Source organism: Scleropages formosus, chromosome 14, assembly GCF_900964775.1.
Source record: "Scleropages formosus chromosome 14, fSclFor1.1, whole genome shotgun sequence".
Lineage (NCBI taxonomy): Eukaryota > Metazoa > Chordata > Actinopteri > Osteoglossiformes > Osteoglossidae > Scleropages > Scleropages formosus.
This window is the reverse complement of record NC_041819.1, coordinates 6,071,008-6,095,214: the sequence shown is the minus strand read 5'-3', so window position 1 is coordinate 6,095,214 and position 24,207 is coordinate 6,071,008. Positions and strand designations below refer to the sequence as shown.

General features: G+C 40.7%; 1 protein-coding gene across 1 annotated transcript in view; it reads right to left on the bottom strand.

Annotated features, from left to right (window-relative positions):
* LOC108920452 (anosmin-1-like) overlaps positions 1–24,207 on the bottom strand; it is a 44,380-nt gene that overhangs the window by 2,507 nt on the left and 17,666 nt on the right. The window contains exons 3-12 of the mRNA XM_018729210.2: positions 18,633–18,695; positions 18,206–18,428; positions 14,497–14,681; positions 12,732–12,861; positions 10,180–10,385; positions 8,701–8,845; positions 5,944–6,087; positions 2,291–2,379; positions 881–1,049; positions 502–722 (exon numbers count right to left, since the gene is read on the bottom strand). Of these exons, the coding sequence (XP_018584726.1) occupies positions 502–722; positions 881–1,049; positions 2,291–2,379; positions 5,944–6,087; positions 8,701–8,845; positions 10,180–10,385; positions 12,732–12,861; positions 14,497–14,681; positions 18,206–18,428; positions 18,633–18,695 (1,575 nt within the window). The remainder of the gene's footprint in view (positions 1–501; positions 723–880; positions 1,050–2,290; positions 2,380–5,943; positions 6,088–8,700; positions 8,846–10,179; positions 10,386–12,731; positions 12,862–14,496; positions 14,682–18,205; positions 18,429–18,632; positions 18,696–24,207) is intronic.

Below are 24,207 nucleotides of genomic sequence, written 5' to 3'. Positions count from 1 at the left end.
CCTTTTGTGTAACAACATCATTGCCTGAGGGTTATTTTGAGATCATAAAAGATCTTACTGGGTGGTGCGGAACTAGACCTGAATGCTGTTGATGAGGGAGTTTACGTAAACTTGCGGTTGTTTTACAGACTAAAGAGCAAGAGGAAAAACATGGTGTAGAAAGACAACAAACTCTAGTATGTGACTTCTTTAACGAAGAACTGCAATCTCTTAGATCTCTCTATGTCTCTGTTTGACAAAACCCATCTTTCCTGACATTACATATACCTGATGTTGCAAGAGAAACATAGAAAGAAATTGAAATGTTCTTGAAAGTTCTGTTTCTATTAAATTAAATACTAAAGTTGTGCAATATACCTTTCTTCACTGTAATCACTGCTGTGCATTGCATTCATTCCACAATCACAAAATAATAACAATCACTTTGAAGAAGCTATAATCATCTATGAGCTGTATCATAAGAAAGACTGCACCAATAGAACAGGGTAAAAAGAGACTTACTGGTGGAAGTATCTGTGACTGGGAGATGAGGCTGTTGGGTAAGCTGTTCTGTCTGTTCTCCTTGGTGACCTCTGCCCACGTGACTTGGAACCCAGTGATGCGCTGGAGTGGGTGGGTTCTGGACACCTTCCAGAAAAAGTTACCAGTGATGTTCCCCTCGTGGACAGAGAAGTGTGCTGTCAGATTCTCCGGCTTAGCTGACACTTTGGGAATTTGGATGACTGAAAAACAAAAGCCAGAAGAAGTTTTAATGGAATGCAGTGTCATGTGGTCTTGGCCCTTGCTTTACTTCATTCCACCTACTTTGCAACAGCAGATGTAAAGGAAGGTATCTTCTGTGGACTGAACAGGCATCTATAGCAGATGATGAAGAACTTACCTTCTCTGGGACAGTGGATGGGTTTCTGACTCTTGCTACTGAGCGAGAAGCAGGACGGTGTGAGGAATGTAGCACTCTCGGCCTTGGACCGTCCTTTGGATCTCATCATCTGAACAGTGACTTTGTATTTGCAGGAAAACAGAAGGCTGGCGAGGTTGATGTAGTTCTCCTGACAAAAGAAGAAGTTTTTTTTTTTCTCAATAACAAGTTTAACTTCACTTACAGGTGAAGTCCCAAACACCTGAAAAGATACAGAGCTAAGGATAAATACATAGAGCTAATTTCCATAAACTAAGAGATTTGACCTACAGAAATCACAGATTTTATAAATTAAAACATCTGCTAAATGTACGAGACATTTTTCTCAGGTGTTGACTCAGGATCTAGACTTTTAAAGTCATCAGTACAATCTTATCTTTTATTTGTATTACTTCTCACACATCTGAACCATACACTTTTCCCACAAACACACATACACACAGATGGTTTTAATTAAAGCCCAACAAATTGATCCTTTGAATGGTCGGGTTAATGCAGACAAAGCCTGGAAAAATAAAGACAAAATATGCTAATCAGAGTTTGTCAAACTGAATATCAATGTAAGTACACTATCTTTTCAAGGCTTTACATGCTTTGCTCCGGGCATCTCTCTCTTTATTTTGGTAAAGAATAGCGGCCAACTGCTAATAGTTATTTGTAGCTGAAGCAGACTTTATTAAAACCAACTGAGGCACCTCATTCAGAAAAGAGAGGACAAGAATTGCTTTGGAATGCTCCCAGCATTCTATAGCAGAAGGATGTGTATCTCCTAGCAACCGGGAACAGAGTACCCTAAAGAATGCGTTGACCCCAAAACCACTGCCGTCCTCTATCAAGCTGAGACCAAACAGCATCCTAAACAGATCCCTGCCTCTTCCCACAAGCCGTGGGGCCGTGATGCCAGTTCTCAGAAACACAGTTCTCTTAAATACACAGGTTGTTACTGGACACTGCACCGCAAGCCAGTCAACATAAAAATGAGTCCCAGAAACAAGTCCCTCTGTGTCTCGCAATACAGAGAAAATAACATTTCAGGTTTCAAGAAAAAAATACATTGTTTTACTGGAGAGGGGTGCGGTGGCGCAGTGGGTTGGACCGCAGTCCTGCTGTCCGGTGGGTCTGGGGTTCGAGTCCCACTTGGGGTGCCTTGCGACGGACTGGCGTCCCGTCCTGGGTGTGTCCCCTCCCCCTCCGGCCTTACGCCCTGTGTTGCCGGGTAGGCTCCGGTTCCCCGTGACCCCGTAAGGGACAAGCGGTTCTGAAAATGTGTGTGTGTGTGTGTGTGTTTTACTGGATAAAAATGAAATGCGGTGCAAAAATGTTCACAAAACCCGCATCCAAGATATACAGGTGGAAAAATTCCTGAGCTACCTGAGTGACGGATTTCTCTGGTCCTTTTGTCTCGTTATGACTGCAAAACTCTGGCATCCATTGCACATGGTACCGGTTCCCGGCTGTATCTGAAAGTAAGAAAAGTAAGGTGTTAATTGTTCACATCTAACACCGGACTTGTGCATCCTTACACACTGGTTACTCAAATCATTATTACAATTCACATTTATTTAGCAGATGTTTTTCTCCAAAAAGACCACCAATGAACTCTATGTAGTGTTATCAGTCCACACACCTTATTCACCAAGGTGACTTACACTCCTAGATACATTACTTACACTGGGTCACTCATCCATACATTAGTGGAACTCACACACTCTGTCACTCACACACTATGGGTGACCCTGCACAACATGTCCTTGGACTATGGAAGGAAACCAGAGCACCCAGAGTAAACCCACACAGACACAGGGAGAACATGCAAACTCCACACAGACTGAGTGGGGATTGAACCCACATCCTCTTGCGCTACCCAGGCGCTGTGAGACAGCAGCACTACTTTCTGTACCACTATGCTGCCCTAAACTTGCACTGGAAATTTGTCCATAACTCAAATCGTCCATTCATACAGCATCAAACAACATTAAAATACATTTAAAATTTGTGAAAGGAAAAAATCCACCAGTTCCTCCACCTCCTAATCAATCGCAATGTTGGACAGGTTCACCCAATAAGTATACACAGTGTTCATCATCATCAAGCCACTTTCAACTTTATTGCCTACACAATGAAAAGGTTAATAACACTAACATCCCTTGATTTGAGGTTCTCTACAAGTTTAGAAAAAAAGCGAAAATATGTCAAAATACTCAAATATTGTTTATTAACAACTACATTAAACTAATTTAAAAGGGCTAAATATAAACATTTTTTCTTCACAAACTCCTATTTGATACCAATTGTTGACCAATTCAAACCATAAACATGGGCAGCATTCATCATTTGGTTATTGACCTCTCACAAACAGCAGACAGCATTAAGTATTGTGAAAGGGAGCTGAATGTAGAGAGCCCTTCGTTCCACACTACTAGGCTTTTTTGGTGCATTTTACTGCAATTAATTGCTAGATACTGAAATGCAAGTCACTTTCACTCTGCAGCAAAGAGGAATTTTAAAACACAGATAAGAAGGAAAATCTGGATAGTGATTTAGAGGCATTTAAAGAAAAGTTAGTGTAATATTTAAATGCAGACTGTTTTGTCTCCTGTTAAATAGCAGTGTGTCCTTCTGGACATACCATATCCTTAAAAACATATGCTCAATATCAGTTACAGTTCATTGTAACGCTTTATGCAAATATGAAGTACATCAACTGGAGTAAAGATCATGATGAGTAAACCTCCCGTAAATGTATTTGTAGCTCAATGCCAGGATGTTTTCAATAATGTTGAAGTGTGTCCTCAAAATTCAGACCTGTATTTGCATAATTCAGATTGTTTAAGCCTACTGTTTTACCATTATCTATGTCATTTCCTTGTGACATTACACTTCCAGTATTAAAAATGAGTTATGTTGGCCCTTGGCAGAGACAGTGATTGCGGTTGAAAGATTAAAGGAGCCCTTTCAAACACTTATGTGTGGATCTGGCATTCCAAAGCTTTGCGCAGTTTGGAAGTGGAAAAAAGGAGTTACAAGGCAAGAGAACAGAAAAACAAAGAAAAAAGACGGAATGAGGTGAGACGATCAAGCAAGGAAGTGATATGGAAAATGTCTGGAAGATTCACCTGTAGTCAGGTGACAAGTGGCCTTAGGATGTTAAATCAACTGTGAAACAAAGTCTGGGTAAAGGCTGGGGAAAAATACAAGTGCTGTTGATGTGTTTGTGTAGAAATTTAAACAGCAGCAAAAGTAAACAGCATATTTTAATGATGCAGTGTCAGAAACTAATTATACTGATAAAATACTGAAGAAACATGGGCCCTGCAGCTTTGAAGCACTGTCATCAGTCTCAACTCTTTACTTTTATCGGAGGAAAAAATGTTGAGTATGGAACTCAATCCAGATAGATCAATGACTAGTTATCCAGGACAGCTGAGTGCTCACTGTCATATGAGGCGCAAACCTCATCCATCAGTCCCAAAACATAGTGCAGCTAGACAGTTCCAGGAGTCATTTTATCATCTGCAGGGAAATGGGCCAGGTCTGACGTGTCGTAACACCCAAACTTCAGAGAGCATCTGATGCTGCTGCGATGGTGAAGCCCTGAGAGTTTGTTCCAACGCCATTAACAGGATAGGGAAACATTTGCCTCAGAATAACTCCTCAAAATAATCCTCAATCAGGAGCGTTATGCTTCTCTTAGAGTGGTTATTCTTGAATTCAGTATGTGGAGTTTGGCTTTGGTGATGACATGTATATTAGTAATACAACGCAGACCACGGAATTAGTCTTGACAGGCTACACTTGGTGCAGGTCTTTCAAGGTTTTCGAATTTCCACTCTGGTATTAATTGAAGGCCAGGACATCAGTGCTATTGCTTTTGAAATTTTCTGCACTTTAACCCTTTGCCTTTCGCTTCTGAAGAATAACGTCAAGTCTCGTAAAATAAAACTGACTGTTGAAACAGCAAAGTGTTCTTCTGTAAGTCCATCTATTAAATGCAGCTGCCAAAAAATACTGTCATATGGAGAACTGCTGGACATGTTTATTGTTCTTTTACATACAGAGTCCCTGTGTACATATACAATCTACAGCACTGCTACAAAGAGCAACTGTTTGCTGTACAGTTTGGAAAAATGTTTTCATCTTTTAGACAACTAAAAAATAAAGAATGTCTCTACCCAAACACTGAATTCTTGTACTGATGTAATACACACACACACACACACACACACACACACACACACACACACACACACACACACACTGTCTGAACCGCTTGTCCCATACTGGGTCACGGGGAGCCGGAGCCGGACCCGGCAACACAGGGCACAAGGCTGGAGGGGGAGGGGACGCACCCAGGATGGGACGCCAGTCCGACGCAAGGCACCCCAAGCGGGACTCAAACCCCAGACCCACTGGAGAGCAGGACTCAGTCCAACCCACTGCGCCACTGCGCCCCCCAGCTGATGTAATATGTAATACAAATTTAGGACCGCAGTTGGCCTGGTAATTAGAGTAATCTCCTTGCAATTAGAAGGTCTGGGTTCGAATTCCACCTCGTGCTGTAGCGCTTGTGCTCAAGGTCCCTTGCCCGAACAGATATAATAAAATAACCATGCTGCGTGAATTGATAATCGCTTTCTCCTAATGTAATGCACAAATTGTATCTTCTATGAGATGCACTTTGCTTTGGAGAAGAGTGTCTGCTAAATGAATACATGTAAATGTAACCAGCTGGTGACATAGTAGTTAGAGCTGTTGCCTTGGGACCCAAAGGTCACAAGTTCAAGTCTTACCACCTGCTGTAGCATCCTTGAGCAAGATGCTTACCCTAAAAATTGCTCCAGTAAAATTACCCCAGCTGTATAAATAGGTAAATAATTATAAGTTGCTTTGGAAAAAAGCACCAGGCAAATCTAAATTTACTTTGATGGATTTACTATGGAGACATTACTGTGGTGGATTGTGACCCACAAGCAGCAGATAAGAGCCCAGCAATGATAACAGTTACAACACAATGTCCTACGTACCAGCCCCCTTCTTCCAGTACACGCGAACCTGCAGCTGGCCATCCTGGTAGAAAGGGCTTCCTACCTCCAGAGAACCTCTAGGTCGTTTCCCAGAGGTGGACCTAGCAGTCTGTATCTCATCATTCTTTGATTTCAACAGGGTTTCTTCTCGGGAGAAAACAGAACAAAGAGTTAAAACAAAAGGAAACTAACAGACACATCATCAAAAAGTGAACAAGTTTTGAAACAAAGGATTACTTTAGTTTACGCACTCCATGTGCTTCTTAAAGTGTATACAGCAGTAAAATTTATACGCATGATATTATATCAATGTAGAAAATTAAGTACACCTCATGGAAGGTTGTGAAATTTTAAATACATTAAGACACATCAATGTCTCACCTTTTTTTAAGAGGTGTTGGGAGTTAAAGCGAGAATATTCATCAAACAATACTGGAAATCTGTTCTTAGCAAACATTTATGTACCACAATACATTTACGGTATTTGTAAACACCAGGAGAATGTCAGTAGGCTCTGAAGGACGACAAATCTCAGATTAAGAATGAAACACATCTATCTCAAGGTACATGTCAGCACGCCTGTGGAATATCTCAACCTTCCGAGGCTGCAGGATGAGGTTTCTATTTGTTTGATATCTGGTGGAAACTAGTTCGTCAGCCTAAGAAATCTCACAGCATATCATACAGTGGCAAGAAAAAGTATGTGAACCCTTTAGAAATTACTGCATTCATCTATAAATTTGTCTTAAAATCTGGTTTGATGTTCATCTAAGTTACAGTCATCAACAAACACACACACACACACACACACACACACACACACACACACACACACACACACACACGCATGCACGCACAGACATTTTCTGAACCGCTTGTCCCATGTGGGGTCACAGGGAGCCGGAGCCTACCCGGCAACTCAGGGCGGGGGGGCCGGAGGGGGAGGGGACACACCCAGGACGAGGCGCCAGTCCGCCGCAAGGCACCCCAAGCGGGACTCGAGCCCCAGGCCCACCAGAGAGGAGGACCCGGTCCAACCCACTGCACCACCACACCCCCCCCCCCCCATCAACAAACAATCTGTTTTAACTAATAACACACAAATTACTGTATTCTTCTTATAAATATTGAAGATATTCAAATATTCACAGTACAGGTTGGAAAAAAGTATGTGAAACCATAGGTGACTTCAACAAAAGCTAATTAGAGCTGGAAATTGGCAAACCTGGTGTCCAATTAATGAAACGAGATTGGAGGTGTGGTTTAGAGTTACTTCACTTATAAAAAGCACTCAAACATTATGAGTTTGCTATTCACAAAAAGTATCTGTTTATGTGAACTAGGCCTTGCAAAAAAGAGCGCTCAGAAGACCTGTGATCAAGAATTGTTGCATTGCATAAAGATGTAAAAGGTTACAAAGTTATTTCAAAGAGCTTAGATATTCATTTGTCCACTGTTAGACAAATTGTCTATAAATGGAGATGATTTAGTACTGTGCCTACTCTCCCTAGAAGTGGCTGTCCACCCAAGATGACTCAAAGGGCACATCGTACAATTCTCAGTGAAGTAAAAAAAGAACCTTAGAGTGACAGCTAAAGACTCCAAGAAATCATTGAAACTGGTTAGCATCTCTTTTCATCAGTCTACTATACGGAAAACACTGAACAGGCATGGTGTCCATGGCAGGACACCACGAAGAAAGCCACTGCTTTCCAAAAAAAACATTGCTGTGCGCCTGACGTTTGCCAAAGACCGCCTTGACACTCCACAACGCTACTGGGAAAATGTTTTGTGGAATGATGAAACTAAGGCTGAGTTGTTTGGGAAGAACACGCAGCACTATGTATGGCGTAAAAATGGCACTGCATACCAACTTGAAAACATCATCCCAACAGTTAACTACCATAGAGGAAGCATCAGGATTTTGGGCTGCTTTGCTGTTTTGGGGCCTGAACCACTTGCCATCATTGATGGAAAAATTAATTCTAAAGTTTATCAACATATCCTACAGAATAACATCAGGGTGGCTGTGCGCCAGATGAAACTCAGTAAAAGTTGGGTGATGCAGCAGGACAATGATCCTAAACATTGCAGTAAGTCCACTACAGAATGGCTTCAAAAAAAAGAAAATCTGCCTTTTGGAGTGGCCCAGTCAGAGCCCAGAGATGCTGTGGAACGACCTCAAGAGAGCTGTTCACACTAGACATCCTAAGAATATGGCTGAGCTGAAGCCGTTCTATAAGGAAGAGTGGTCCAAAATTCCTCCTGAATATTGTGCAGGTCTAATTCATAGCTACCGGAAATGCTTGGTTGAGGTTATTGCTGCCAAAGGAGGACCAAGTAGCTACTAAATCCAAGTGTTCACTCACTTTTTCTACAGCACTGTGAATGTTTAATGGGATGTGTTCAATAAAGCCATGAAAGATTATAATTGTTTGTGTGTTGTTAGCTTAAGCACATTGTGTCTATACTTGTGACTTTGAAGATGAGATGACATTTTATGAACAATTAATGCAGGAAACCAACTAATTCCCAAAGCTTCACATACACTTTTTCTTGCCACTGTATTTCAGCAAAAAATTCTTGCAAATACAATTCCAACATTACCCTACATCAGCATGAAAGCCACTGAATACAGACAGCCTCAGCATAATGTGCAAAAAGTAAGAATGTATATCGTAAAAATAGTGAGTGATTTGAAAAGTCTCAACAAGAAATTCTGACAAAGAACGGCAAAGATGTGTTGGGATGTCATACTTGTGTCATCTGGCCGAGTAGTGCTGAATTGAAGGGATGCTTTGGGACTCTTCAGACGCACCTGACCCCAGTACGTCACCGCTTGCAGCTCAATAGTGTAGGTGTTATTGACCAGAAGATCTTCTAGATCCATATAGCTGTGGGCCTGAAAAGGCAAAATCAGATACAGCAAAGGATATGATTTGCTGCAGCCTGGTAGAATCTGCCAGGGTTAGTCAGCCCATCTGATCTTGAAACCACTTTAAAATTATAATTTAAAGAAGGTAAAAATTATTATATTGAAAACAAATGTAAGCCACGTGGACTATAACCTTCAGAAGTTACCTTCACAGCAAGACAGACCCCACTGCTAAACCAAATTGAATTTGTTAATGTGTGTTTACATTTCAGCATTCCTACATCAGCAGGCCTTTGGTTGGATGCAATTATTGACTATGTGTTTTGAAATTTTGATATCAGCAGGCTAACAAAGTGCAAAAGTGGAAACAAGCAAGACATGTGTTAATAGATATCTTGTATCTTCCACCATTGAGGCTGCATTGCTACATCTGCAAATGATTATGCAAGGCAATCTCAAGTTGAGACTCTGGATAGAAAAGGCTAAGAAGTAATGTTTGGTCATTGTGTACTGTTGAAAAGCTGCTGATCTTCACAGGGGAGAAGAATCTGCTAGAGCATGCAGATAATGGTTCAAAGTCCTTTACACACAAGACTGAAGAAAGGGAATCTCTGGTGGGCAGAAATGATACAAGGCACAACAGGAATCTGTCTCTAAATGCCAGTCTTTTTCAGTGATCAAATTAATGATGCATAGTACATATTGAAATTCAGTGGACCGAGTCATTCCTTTTTTTCTGGTTTTGCATGATATCTGTAAAGAATTGAAAAACGATCCACTAAATAGTTGCTTGAATACTGTAATCGTCAGAAAATCTACTTCAATATCCAAAGAAAACTTCACAATATTGCCTCATTTCCCTTCATAAATACAAAAAGCTAGGCTGTTTTCAGCAAAAGACGCACTGTTCATTTAATGAACTTAATTTGCTCAAAACCATAGCACAAAAATAGGAAAACCATGTTGTTTCCCAAGGCATAGACTTTCATAGAACTTATCCAATCAAAGCAATCAAAACCATTCACCATATATCTTTCCATTGCAGTGCTGTGATTTTTATTTATGACGCTGTGGCTCCAGCTTGACTCTGAAATGGACTCACTCCAAATAGTCCCACCCTGAGCATGGGCATTAACAACAATGAAGGAGAACAAGAACTAAATAAAAGTTGGAGAAGCTGGTAGTGTAGTGGTTGAAGTTGCTGTCTGTAGCTTCAGAGGTTGTAGGTTCAATCTCCACTTCTGGCTGTAGTACCCATAAGCAACGTATTTACCCAAAAATGACCCATTGTATAAACGGATAAATAATTGTAACATTATAACTTTTGCTTTTGAGAAAATGAATAAATTTCATGTAATTACCCCATTAGTGATCCTTCGTCTCTTCTTCTTGATTGGCACCAACGACTTGCTGCTAGCAGTCCAGCTCCAGAACACTTTGTAATGGTGCACTGGGATATCCGGTTCCTCCGGCAGGGTCCAGTTCAGACGGACAGAAACCTCCTCTTCCGTGTTGAATGTCATGTTGGTGATCTTAAGGTTGGATGGGGCGGGGGGTGCTGAGGGATCTTTGTGAAAGAAATTCCGTTTAGAGAAGTATTAGTGTAAGATATTTCACCATTCATTAAAATGCTGCTTTTCAGACATACTATGCTGTATTACCCTGAACACAAAGAAAGCTAAAACAAACAAGTTTCAGCAGCAGGTAATCATGTAAATGACTAATGACACAGAAGCACGTATTTATTCACGATAATTGCTGCAGTACTGATATGAAAGAAAAATAGTGGAAGTGTAATATCAGGAAGGGATATGCCAGTTAAATCTACTGTATAAGCAAATTGCCCAAGATTTGTTGGTCCACTTGCTAAAGTACTACGGATAGTCGCAGCCAATGTGCAGATTGACTCTGAACTTCTGAAAATTTGATGTTCTGATCCTAGACCTTGTGTACCTCACATGTTGGCCCTGAGCTCTGGTTTCTTTAAACACGTTGGAGAATTTTGTGCAAGTCTTCAAGGACATATTGAAGACCATCCATCATCAAAACAACGCTCCCACACAGGGGCTGGTCTAGGGACGGTTGCTGGTTGCAGCAGGCTGAAGAACCATTGGAGGTGCCCCGATCTTGTGTGAGCACTCCAAATGTCAGGCAAGAAGTGGAGCTGGGCCTTAAAGTGGAAAATACTAATGATACATGGGCAAAATATTTATCTCTAATACAAGATGTATTTGAGGTGGGTTAGACAATGGGATGTATCCTTTAAAAGTGATATTGCTTGATTTCAACCAATTTCAATAAATTACATCACAAAAATAAGGAGTTCCAAAACTGGAATGAAAAGCTCTTTGATTCATATATTCAACTATTAGTGTCAATTCAAACACATTAATAAGGCGTAGATTCATTAGCAGCCTGTACAGCTAACACTTCCTTCTTCATTAAGAATGCAAAAGTAACAGAATAAGACTGAGACCAAACTGGAGCATCCATGCTTCTGTATGAAAGGCTAACAGAACTGTTGCATGTACCATATGGGCGTTATGCAACATAAATGTTTGAGAAATTGCAGTGGTGTGCTGAAATAAGGCACACATGGTCACTGTGACAGATCACAAATTACTTTCCAAATGTTGTCTGAATGCATGAAAGTACAGATATGTACGGAAAGAGTTCCTAGTTCAGTCAAAACACTACCACAGAGTAAAATAGACCCCATTAATTCAGTGACATACCCAACAGGTCATAACCCAGTTTCATTGTGGCTTTTGCTCCATAAAAATTAATTGTACCACTGCGCTTCCTATTTGAGTAGCACTTAACCAAGTAAACCTCCACCTCCCAATAACGAATTAAACTGAGACACAGTATGACATTTAAGGCCCTGTAATCCCTGGGAATTCCAGGAAAACCAGCCGAGCATTTAACAAATGCGTTAGCTGTAATGAAGATCAATTTACCGTCATTTGATATTCGACATGCAGAAAGCAGCCAGGCATCAGCCCTATCTCCACCATCAAAACTCTAGACTGATGGCAAAGATCTAAGGCAGGCTACCTTACCTCATTACTCCTGGCACCCAAACAGACTTGCAAGCTTTTCAAACCTGTAATATTCCTACTAATTTAGACGTATTACATTTTATATGGCTGTAAAAGGGGAAAATCCCTTGACTGCAAAGTCAAATTATGCTCTCAAAGCAAGGTAAAAAAAAATACATGTAGATATTCATTACTTTTTTCTGATGCATCAACCGTCAGGCATCAGCTTTAATTATGGCTTTTTATGTGCCTGCAAAAGATGCAGAAGGAGTGGATGTGTGAATGCATGGCAAATGCCAAGAAGTTTTATGAGGTGTTACCTTTAGAAGGGGTGACTCTTAAAGATCTTGAAAAGTGACTAGAAAATCCAATGGCTGTAAAAGGAAGGGCCATCTTGTTTCCAAGTAGGGTTTTTTAGGATTCTAAGACATTAATTTTTCGGTATGTTTCAAAAATGTCAGGCTAAAAATCTAAATGTTGACAATTTATGGACATAGACATAGAACAATAAGAAATGGATTTTTCTTATTGGGAAACCTGATTATAGGTGTTTGTGTGTGTGTGTGTGTTTGTCTGATATTAATATTACTTGCTGGTATTTTTTGCTCCTTTTATTGTGTTAATCCTATGAGCAACTAATAACCTTCCACGACAGCCAACGTGTTCTACAGCACAACTGGAACTTTTTGCTATGGACTAGTAATTGAACCATTAAATAGGAACATTGCAAAGGTGAACCAAGACAACAGGCCTCCCTCAAAGTCTCCACCTGTCCAAGTGTCTCAACAGTAGCAAATGGGAAAGATTGAGTGTCTGTTAAAGATGACGGGACACCGGCAGAGATCAAAGCAGGGCCACCCAGGAAGACTTACCTCTGGCAGAGCGGAAATGCTTGCTGGGAGCGGTGAAGCCCCGGGTGCCATGGACATTGACAGCAGCCACTCGGAACTGGTACCACCTGCTGGCTCTGATGTCCATCAGCTTGGCCCTCTCATCCGTGGTCTGGAGCAGAGACAAATGGGGAAAGGTTAGCCCTGAGGGGGTCAGAGATCACACACAGGGACACGGTTCCCTGTCCGACACTACATCAATCACCCCTAAAAAGCCAAAAAGCAAGGACTGCTTTCAGTGGATGGCCTGTGAGTGCACTGTCATTGTGCATTACAAACTATTTTGTCGAGAAGTTCACACCAAGGGATCTTTTCAATTTTGGGATTTTCAACAATAAAATAAAGCAGTGTAAAGAACAGTACTTTATGGGGTCGTATTTCAGTCAGATAAAGGTGTCAGGAGTTTGTAGATAAGCTGACCACAGTTTTTAATGGATGTTCCAAACAAAAAACTGTGTTGTCAGCAAGAGTCATGTTTCTATCAGGAGTAAGTAGGAATTCTTGAAAGTAAACACATGTGACATATGTCAATAATGTCCTGGTTTGGTTGCATTCTGAAAAAAGATAAATACAATTAGAAAAAACTGACACCTCAGAATCCTCTAAACCAGTTTCACATCTTGTGTGCAGACTTTGTTTTGCAGTTCAGAATTTAGGTGTATTTTCTGTGTATTATGTAATATTGTAAAATTACCTATTTTTTTTACCCTGATGCCTTTATCCTGCCACATTTAATTTCACATTGTTTCGTCTAGCCACTGAACTTTAACTGTCAGGGGTTAAGGCACATATCTATAGCCTCTGAATTCAATTACAGTCATACCACATTATTGGTGGTCCCTTTAATTCAAGTTATACTATTATGATAACCTTAAGTTCAGGGGCTTTACAAATATATGTCAAATGTGTCCTTTTTAGCTACTGAGTTTTTTGGGCATCAGTTTGAAGTTTTATCTGAAGCAGCTTTGAAGTCTGTGTGCTATGCGACTTAAAACTATTGACCCATTGGTACAGCAAAGTATTATTACTAGACTAATTCAAAGCAAGTACTATACTTAATCAAGGGTGGTACAGCAGGAGGGATTATTTAAACTCAGGTTTTTTCATTGCAAGGATACAACTCTTACCACTATGTCGCTGATTTTTAGTACATATTTACAGAATACTTATGGCAGAATAGACAAGTTAAGCTGGTAATTAAGAGTTCTATATCTAAATAATTATAACTCAAGCAGTCCTCTTGTGGGAACTTAAGCAGGCTTTTATAAAAACAGTAATTCTAGTGGATCCAGATATATTAAAATAATTTTAACGACACTGTGACACAGCGAGTAGCGCTACTGTCTCACAGTGCCTGGATGGCGTGAGAGGACGTGGGTTTGATCCCCGCTCAGTCTGTGTGGAGTTTGCATGTTTTCCCTGTGTCTACGTCAGTTTCCTCTGGGTGCTCTGGTTTCCTCCCACAGTCCAAAGACATGCTGTTCAGGTTCCCCCATAGTATGTTGTAGTATGATGTATGGATGAGTGACCCATTGTAAGTAGTGTATCTAGCACTGTAAATCACCTTGGTGAATAAGGTGTGTGGGCTGGTAACAGTACATGGAGTTCACTGGAAGTCGCTTTAGAGAAAAGCGTCTGAGAAATAAATGTAATTTTAATTTCTTGGCAATATTTCACCACTTTGCTGAATGAGTATATGTTGAATGATTATTGTAGTTATATGCTGCCATGTGAGGGTCTGACATACCTGCATGACTGTCTGCCAGTCAGTGGCATCATCCTCACTGGGGTGGATGCCATAGTTCCACCTCCTTTGGACCACATACACAACGGGTTCCACTGAGATGTTGAACTTGGAGGACCAGCGTATCTCCAGCTGACCCGATGGGAGCTCAGTAAAGGTAAGCTCTTTCCTGGGCTTCAGAGGAACTCCTGAGGGGCAGGATCACAGTTGTGGTTAGGGTACCAGTTGTCATCACTGAGAAACTATTACACTGTGACAGAGCCATTCCTGCAACTAAATCTTCATCTCTGGAAACAAGAATGCATTACACTGAGGCTGTTTCCTCATTACATGATAGATAATAAGGATGTGACCATTAAACTTGGTGAGTTTGAAGATTTGCATACTGAGATCGCTTTCATCTGTTCTCAGTTAAGTATTTTGGCAGCTCAACAGCCAGTAAGACTGTTGAACTGTGGATCCACTTTAGTGGAGATAGATTACATGCAGATGGATGAGTGAGCTACAAAGCCCATTGGAGGTGCAACCTATTGGACACACTATCAAAAAGCATACATTGGAACTCATGACTTTTCGTGTCATTAGAACTGTTAAACTTGTATCAACACAACAAACTCCACTATCAGACACAGGCCGCATAATCACTGAACGCATGGGTTAACTGAGTCCACAGCTATGACATACCATGACTCTGTATTCACTAATAATTTACTGTCATGAAAATGTACTGAAAAATGAATAGCGTTTCAATAAAGGATCTTGGTTTCCATAAATGAGAGGTTCAAAGAGTGCCCTTACAAATGCAGAGAAAGACTGCACGCATCAGTAAATCACCTGAGGTGGGGTATAGCAAAAGAGAAAGACCTTCCCCAAGGGACCGGAAAGAGCCGCTCATCATTCACTTAACCTGCATGTCTCTTGTGATTTATTTCCTTTGAAAAAGTTTCCAGCGGAACATGCTAGAGAATTTTGATTGCAAACATATGACAAAATTATACACAACCTTAACATAAGAAAGATCAGATAATAAAGACCACAGATGTAAGCGAGGTTGTTTTTTCTCAAGAGCTCCTCACAAGTTAAGGAACTCCTGACTGTGCAAAAGGGTCAGTGTCACAGAATGTCATTGTATGTTACAGTTACATGAGGCTTGTGGCCAGGCCTTGTGAACCACCACATCACTGAATATGACACAGTCACAATCCCAGAGTATCAGCATTCTCATACTGCTTGGGTCCACATCCCTCAAAGCCAAAGGACCAGAACACTCAAAAGAACACTGATGCCTTAGGCATGTGACTCTTTTACAGTAATCACACCCAGTCTATGTCTTCGAGCCAAAACCAGCCTTAAAATCCTGCTTTGAAAGATCAGTGCTACACTTCACCCTGCCAAACATCCTGCTCATGGTTTTTATTTTCCACTTGCTCAGCTTACCTCATCTAACACTCTCAGTGACACTGCAGCTCCTGTATCACAGCAATTATGGCAATCAGCCTTTCTTATCGGTGTAGCTTTCACATTTCCGCAATAAAGACTTAAGGAATCTGCAATCCAGTCATAACCCTCTCACTTTCCACCCTAAAATAACATGGAGGTACAACTCAATTGACGTAAAGACTGGATTTCCCGATAGGGAGTAATCAAAGATCTGTTTATAGTATCAGCACAAGTTCCCCTGACTTGAACTACTTTTTAAGAGCCTTCTGCGGCATCTCAGGGTAAGTGGATGACATTTGTGTGAGGCACTGTCATCCAGAGCAAATCAGTTCTTCCGTGGCTTTCAGCGTGCTACTTCGGTATGCCTTTGTCTCAGTTTTTCAAAGCCATCTTGCTGGCGCACTTCTGTCCAGAAGGATCATACTACTGCAACACATGTTTGAGATGAGGCCCCCTGCTGCCCTGGATCTTGTCACCCTATCAGAGAAATAGTCCATAGATGAAAGTTAACTGAGCTAGATGAGGCCATATGTTCTGGCAGATGTGATGTACTCTGCAGGAAAGCATTCCCACACTGTTATCAAGGTCTGTAATTAAAAAAGCAATCAATCAAAGTTTGAAACTGATGTCCTGTTCCAGTATTGCCAGAGGTGGATATCACTCAGCAAAAAACTGACTTTTTTATGGACCCTGTTGAGTGGAACTGTTTCAATTTTGTAATCTCTTTCTAAAAACTGTCTTTATTAACATCATAGAGAGCTTTGTTTTGAGGACATTTAATGTACATTCAGTAAATACTACTATATTATTTCCTTGCTTAACCAATGCTTTTAATTCAAATGCCTTGTAATTTTACTAGTGCAAGTCTGTGACCTTAATCATTTCACTTCCTGCTGCCCTAGGCTCTCATTCTCAAAATACTCCAGTTTTCTAAGAATGCTAAAATATGAATAAAAGCATAAAGAAGCCAATTCTAAATGCTGGTTGCTCTACACTCCATTATTTGTTTCAAGTGTGTGCTATTTTGTAAGCTGCCATAACCCTAGAAGACTGGATTGAGCAGAACATTGTTCTGTCTGGGAGTTGAGCTGGCCATCGAGGGTTTCCAGGGCACGTGTGTCCTCAGCTGCCAGAAGAGAAAAATGTGAGACTCTTCCATCTGGCACTGGCTGTCAGATGCAACATGCGACTGATGCTTTGTAAGAACTGCAGTCAGCTGAGCAGGGAGGCACGTCAAGGGAGCTCATACACACACTGCCTTTGAGACATCCCAGAAGCTACGCCAGAGTTATCCGGAAAACATATGAGTGCAATAAAGCTTGTCCGACAACAGAATCTGAGAGGACACAATTAGGGTGAAGAATGCTGAAATCAAAAAAAAAAAGCACAATCCGAGTTTCCCCACATCAGCCAATCTTTTTTAAACTTTAAAAGTGCTAAGAGCTATTGGTTTGGCCTTTTCACGGGTGTTTGTTTGCTGGGCATCTCCACCTTCATGTACATCTGAGAATAATCTTTGTGGACGCAGTGCTTCATTTCAGGTCTGTCGCTCCGGATAATCGTTTCCAGCATCATTTAACGAAGATCATTCAACCACTACAGAAGGACTCTGGACACATAGGAACAATTACATATGTTTTATGGAAAACATAACAGACACATCTGGAATCAACACAGATTCTAATTCTGGCAATGCCTTGCATGTTATTATTTCCAATATCCAGTATCTAATATACATTTGTCTTAAAACAGTACTGGTTTGAGCACTGTCTCAACATAATCTTATGTAATCTAATCATACCATTCACAGCCTGGTGAGACTCTATTCCATCTGTCATGCTTAACTTCCCAGGGAATCATTCATTAACTGACACAATTTTATATGACTAACAAGTGACACCAACAAGGACTCTGGATTACTTCTCGCACCTTACAGAAACTAGAGCTCTACCAGTGTTGTTGCTTCTTGTGTTCTTTTGAGCACCGTGGGCCATAAGCCTTACCCTAAGTTTGCACCTTTGTTATTGCTGCTGGCAGCACAGCAATCAGAGTCTCTGAGTGAGGTTCTATGTGGTTCTGCAGCCTCACGGCCCTGCTACTGCCAGATTTATATAGCCTAATTAAATATTTTCAATATCATTTTTGTGGATTTCCAAGTGTGTACTTTCAGTCACGATGAGAACATGGATTGGGCATGCTGCAATAGACATATGATCATAAACTAAACAGTCCATTTCAGTCTTAATGTGAACAAGGCCATTGTTTGCCTTACCTGTGTAGAGGTTCCTAGGCAGCTGGCACGTGTGCCCACAACCGTTGGAGCAACACTTTTTGACCGTTGAGCACTCAGCATCATCCTCACAGCTCTCCACGCAGGCAGCTGCAAAGCCACTGGCCCTCTCTGGGGCAGGGCAATCACCTTGTTTCACTGTCTCCACAGACTTCAAGAACTCACAGCTTGTCAGGCACTCATAGTGCTTCTTGGGAAACAGAGACTAAAGAGAAGAAATGGTGCATAAAAGACTAAGAAAAGAAGTCAAGGCTGTAGCTGTTTGGTCTGAAAAACAGTATGCAAAGGGTTTGTTTGAGGGGATTTATTTAGCTGAAGCCTTTGTCCAAGGTGACTTACAAGGATAGTATTGAGAGGTTTGAGAACAACGTGTGTACGACACTATACACAACAGCATTGACAAACATACCTCACACAAGTCTTGGCACTGGCTGTCCTTCAAGTCCCACGAGTCCTTACAGGGCTCCAGGCACTGAGGGAAGAGAAAAAAGGGTGTCAGCACCTTGGAGACAAATCTACATGAAAGGGCAGCGCTCCAGTGGAGTAATCGCTCCCTGCTACCTGCCAATCATGCCAAACCTTCCATTCTGCAGGCATCTCAACAAGCAAAGGCTCTTCATCAGCCAGAGGCAGCTCAGGGGAACAAAAAACACGTAAAAGTGATACCAGGCAGGAATATGCAATCTGGACAATCTGTAAATCTGTGCAGTAAACACACATTACAACAATATCGCCATTCCCAGTTTCAAAGTGCTTTCAAATTTCATGTTTCCTTGTTATACCTTTAACCCCATAACCCTAATAGAATGTGAAGGTATTATTAATGTTGTAATAGGTGAGAGGTGAGGATGTCCTGGAGTCAAGAGCTGCATGAGAGCTCATTCGTAACCACCATGTCCAACCCTGACAGCCGCAAAACTGCTCCTGTGTAAACTGTTGTGTCTGACCCAAACCACCACAGAACTCAGCCTGACCCAAATCAAAACAGAACTACTCCAGTTTAAGTGCTATGTCAGACCCAAACCACTGAAGAATGTCTCCTGTGTGTCTAACGTGTCTGCCCAAACCGCAACACCAGAAACCTGCCAGTAACATTCAATCAAAGTCATTCCCACTTTTACCATATATATATATATATATATATATATATATATATATATATATATATATAAAACAAAACCATGTGTGAAGTTTATAATTGTCATTGTTACTTTACAAAAGTAAATGCACATAAACTATACTACTAAAAAACTCCTTGAGAATTGTGAAACTATTTAATGTATATCATGTTGTGCATTCTTTTCCATCTGGAAACAGTTCCACAGGTCTGCACTTTGCCCACCAAACATTTACCATAGCTGGTGTTTAAAAGCCTTTAAGTCAAGTTCACTTGCCCTGCTCATAAACTGTTAATAACAGCTCATACTGGTAGTCCTCCCTAAAAGTCAGTCCTTCATCTTGACAAATACTGAAGCTTGCTACTGACACATTAGAGGGTTATGCAATGTTCTTTGTCATCATAGCAATTTGTTGAAAAGAATACTTTATAAAAATAAACTGAAATGAATTGAATAAAGTACATACGGTAATCACACCTTTCTAATTGGAAAGACAAAAAGTGATTGATAGAATGCAGGAAAGTGAATTTCAATGTACCTTTGAAAACATAGTAAAACCAGATAAAAAGCATATAAGCAAAGAATGGCCACAATATTTGGTAACAATCAATTCCACACATCCCATCAAAATAGCTGGCTCGTTATGTAAGGTTTTCTTACTTTGTCCCACAGATTACTATAGATAATAATCTATATCCAGTCAATTGTCAAAGAAAATGCTAACAAATATCCTTTATGATGCTTTCCTCTAAAGCGACTTACAAATATCTACCTGTTTATACAGCTAAGTAGATTAAACTGGACCAATTTACATACATTTATTTAGCAGATGCCTTTCTCCAAAGTGACTTATAATGAGCTCTATATAGTGTTATCAGCCCACACTTCACTACACTGCTAGATACACTAGTTACAACGGGTCATATATCAGTGGAACACACTCTCTGTCACTCACACACTGTGGGTGAACCTGAACAGTATGTCTTTGGACTGTAGGAGGAAACCAGAGCGCCCAGAGGAAACCCATGCTTACATGGGGAGAACATGCAGGCTCCACACAGACTGAGTGAGGATCAAACCCACGTCCTCTCGCACCACCCAGCCGCTGTGAGACAGTAGTGCTACTTACTGTGCCACTGTGCCACCCAATAGGGCATAATAGGGCATAACAATAATTTAGGGTAACTACCTTCCTTTAGGGTACTACAGCTGGAAGTGGGAATCAAACCTGCGACCTTTGGGTACAAAGACCGCACTTCTAAGAGCTGCCCCCTTGACACTGTTGTCATTGAGCTGTCACATATCTACAACTCCAAACAAGTCAATCACAAAAATTAAAGCCTTGTACTGTATGTAATTCAGTCTGAGATGTACTGTTTTTTAGCTGAGTATATGAGTATCGGTGAGGACATAAAAAGTGTAACTGCTGGTTTAAACATCTATGTGAACGAGCTATCATCCCATTAACCACTAATTAGGGTGCAAGTGATACTTGCAAGCTCAGCACTTGAACATTTCCTTTGAAAAAAAAAAAAAATCCTGTTGGGGGGGGGGGAACTGTTGTGATTCATCCAAAGGGCCTCCTACATTGACTGTTTTTGAAATCTATAATTCTGTAGTAAAAAGCAGCTGAGAAAAGGGGAGTCATTATGTGTTGATAGGGGCAAAACAGCTACTTCTTATAGAGCTGTACAAAGGTCTATCATAAAACAGAAGCAAGTGACCAATGGCTTCAACACATTTGTCCTTGCCCTAAATCAGTACCTCTCTTCTGGTGCTCAGCATTCAAGGGCACCTTGGACTGACAAGAAACAGATGGAACAACTACTTCTGCTCCACCAGCATCTCTATAGGAACTAAAGTCAGCACATACACAGACCAAAGCCTCCAAATCCCTGCTACAAATCACTATATATACACATAAGCCCTGGTATGAAGCTTGATTCTTCCCCCCGCAGAAAAGGCTTTGTGTCTTTGGTATGAACACAATCTCCAGGGAGAGAAGGAGTGAAGGCTGTAAGATCAAAGTAAAAAAACAAAAAAATAGAATGTCCGTGCATACAACACATCAACCTAAGGGAGGTTGGGAAAACAACTTCTAAGGCACATCAGTCATTTAACTTCAACAGAATATAGGTGTCAGAATTCAGGATTTTCGAATTTCAGTAGTCACACAAAAGGCATTAAACGCATGGCATTCCATGTATCCCACATTTTAACATATTATCTGAACTTATTCTGGCAGCAAATCTAGTCAAAACAGGCAAATTATTTTTGAATTTTACTGATTTAAGTATTTTTCACTTTTACACCAGTCTTAGCACCAGCCAAGATTACCGCAGACAAATAAAGAAAAACACACTTACATCCTAAAAATAACAAAGTAAAATAAGCCGACAGGTTTATACAGTTGAGTGTCTTGTGGGTCTGCTGAAAAAAAGAAAGTGGATCTGTCATAAAAGTCTGCAGATAATCATTTGACAACTGGCTCCAAAGTCCCTGCACAGGTGTGCCGATAACAGACTATCTGTCTATATTTCCCAGCTGCCACACCCTCAAGCTGACATTTCAGTGGGAAAAGGAAACCGTGATGATAGACAAGACACATTGCCAAGCGAGTATAAGAACGCTATACTGTATAATTACAAAGTGGCATTAATCACTCAAATTGTGAAAGAAATTCAAATATGTCAGTATTTTAGTGAACTGGTTAGATGTATCTCAGTCCAGATCACTACAGATTGTTAATTTTCCACATGTTAAAGTAAACATCTGGCTGAAGAGATCTACTGGTTGTATGATCTGTTTACAGGGTACATGAAACATTTAGATTATTTTAAAAAATGTTTAAAAAAAGGTTTCTCATGTTACAGACAGAGAGATCGGTGGACCTTCTGTATGACCCCAGACAAAACGATTTGTGTAGCACGCTACCTTACTTTGTGTCCTTATCAACCATCTCACAAAGTGACACTTTATGAATGTATAAATAGGACCCACAATGAGGGTCTTTCAATTCCAGTTTCATGGCATGATAAAATCCCTGCTGTTGACGCATCGGGGTAACCTTGAAAGGCTTTTAGCAGGGGCCCAAGTGAAAGTGAGGTTAAGTGACAATCTTCACTGTGGAAGGTTGGATAGTCCTTACTGTACAAGGGGGCATCCCAGAGCAAATGTCTCACAGGGGGATACGGTTTCATGCAGCCATATTAAAAGTCCATATAAACCATAAAGTGGTTTGGTACAATAATAGAGTGAAAGAGGTAAACTGAATTAATCAGTCTGTGAATGATCATGCCAGAGCTGATGAAGTATATCATAAAAATTGCACCAGCATTTGCATTATGAACTCCAGCAATACAAAGATGTACTTATTTATAATGTAGAAAAGTTACAAAAACAAATATAAGACACTGTCTGCAAATACAGAATTATGGTTACTGCAGCTGACATTCAAAATTTAGCAGTATTGGCAACGGGAATAAATGCAAATACCTACTTGATCGATGAACCTCGGTGCAGCAAGTGGTAGGTAACGAACTAGGTTTGCTTGAGACTTTCATGTCTGCAGCTATGTCTCCTTCTCTCAATGTAATGCATAAATTGTACTTTTGCTGAGATGTACGTCGCTTTGGACAAAAGCGTCTGCTAAATAAATAAATGTAAATATTGTCAAAGACATAATGTGCAAAGGAGTCTAAGTCTTTTGGACACTTGGAAAAGAAAGAGAAAATCTTATGCTGTTCCTTAATTATCAGTACTTTTAAAAGTACTTCTTGGAGCAATGTGTAAATATTCATGTAGACTTTGAGATGTACTAGGATGCATGGAAATCAATAACCTAAACTTTTGTCTTTTCAGCAGGGATAAAAGATGCCTTTTTTCGCAAGCAGAGCTGTAGGTATCTACACAGCCTCCATTCCCAAAAATGCATCAATCCAAGACAATGGAAGTGTCTGGACAAGTCGTTCTCAACCTCCCCCCTTGCTAAATTACTGCTCTGCCACTGATGGAGTCAGGCTTTGCTGGAAGGACATCAGGGACAGCAAGCAGAGGGAGTATCAATGCGGTGGATTCTGCGGGTGTACACCACAGTCACGGTTCCTGACTTCACTTTGCATTTCGCTTTTCAAGATGGGGGCTTTTATTACTTCCCATCTAGTCGTATTTCACCATCTCGTCATATTTATTCAGATTTATCGACTCCTCCTTTGCCTCCTGTCATCCTAAGCCTTGGCCTTCCGTGAGGTTCCCGGGCTTTTGTGTGGGGTTCAAAGTTCCTGGCCTCCTGTGTACTTCCTTTAAGCTCCATTACTCACGTGTGGACCTCACTGTCACCGCCATGCGCTCCGTTCTCCTCAAGCTCACTTTTATTCAATCTCCCACAATATTATCATATTTCCAGGTCTTTTTAAAAAATATATTACACTTCAATCTTGCAATAAATTTTTGAAGTAGGTTCACAGAGGACATAAAGAAGTGAATGCCCTGGGATTGAGAGCTCTGCAGCTGCAAAAGAAGAGGAAAGTAGACTGCCAAATACTGTGGCTTTGACTTTTCAGCTCATATTGAAGGTAAATTTCCATGTGTATTCCATGTGTAGTTTTGCCAGTTTTTTACATATATGTGGTTATATCTTTGTTTATAGTAAACTTTTGGTATAGCAAAGCAACTCATATTGCAGTGCTGAGAGCTACTGCCTTTGGGCTAAAAGTATCCAGAATCTAATCCCACCTCCTGCTATAGAACCATTGAGTCTATTACTTATCCAGAATTGCCCAGTATAAATAGGTAAATCATCGTAAGTCACTTTGGAGAAAAATGTCAGCTAAATAAATAAATGTAAACTGGTCATATAAAGCTCCT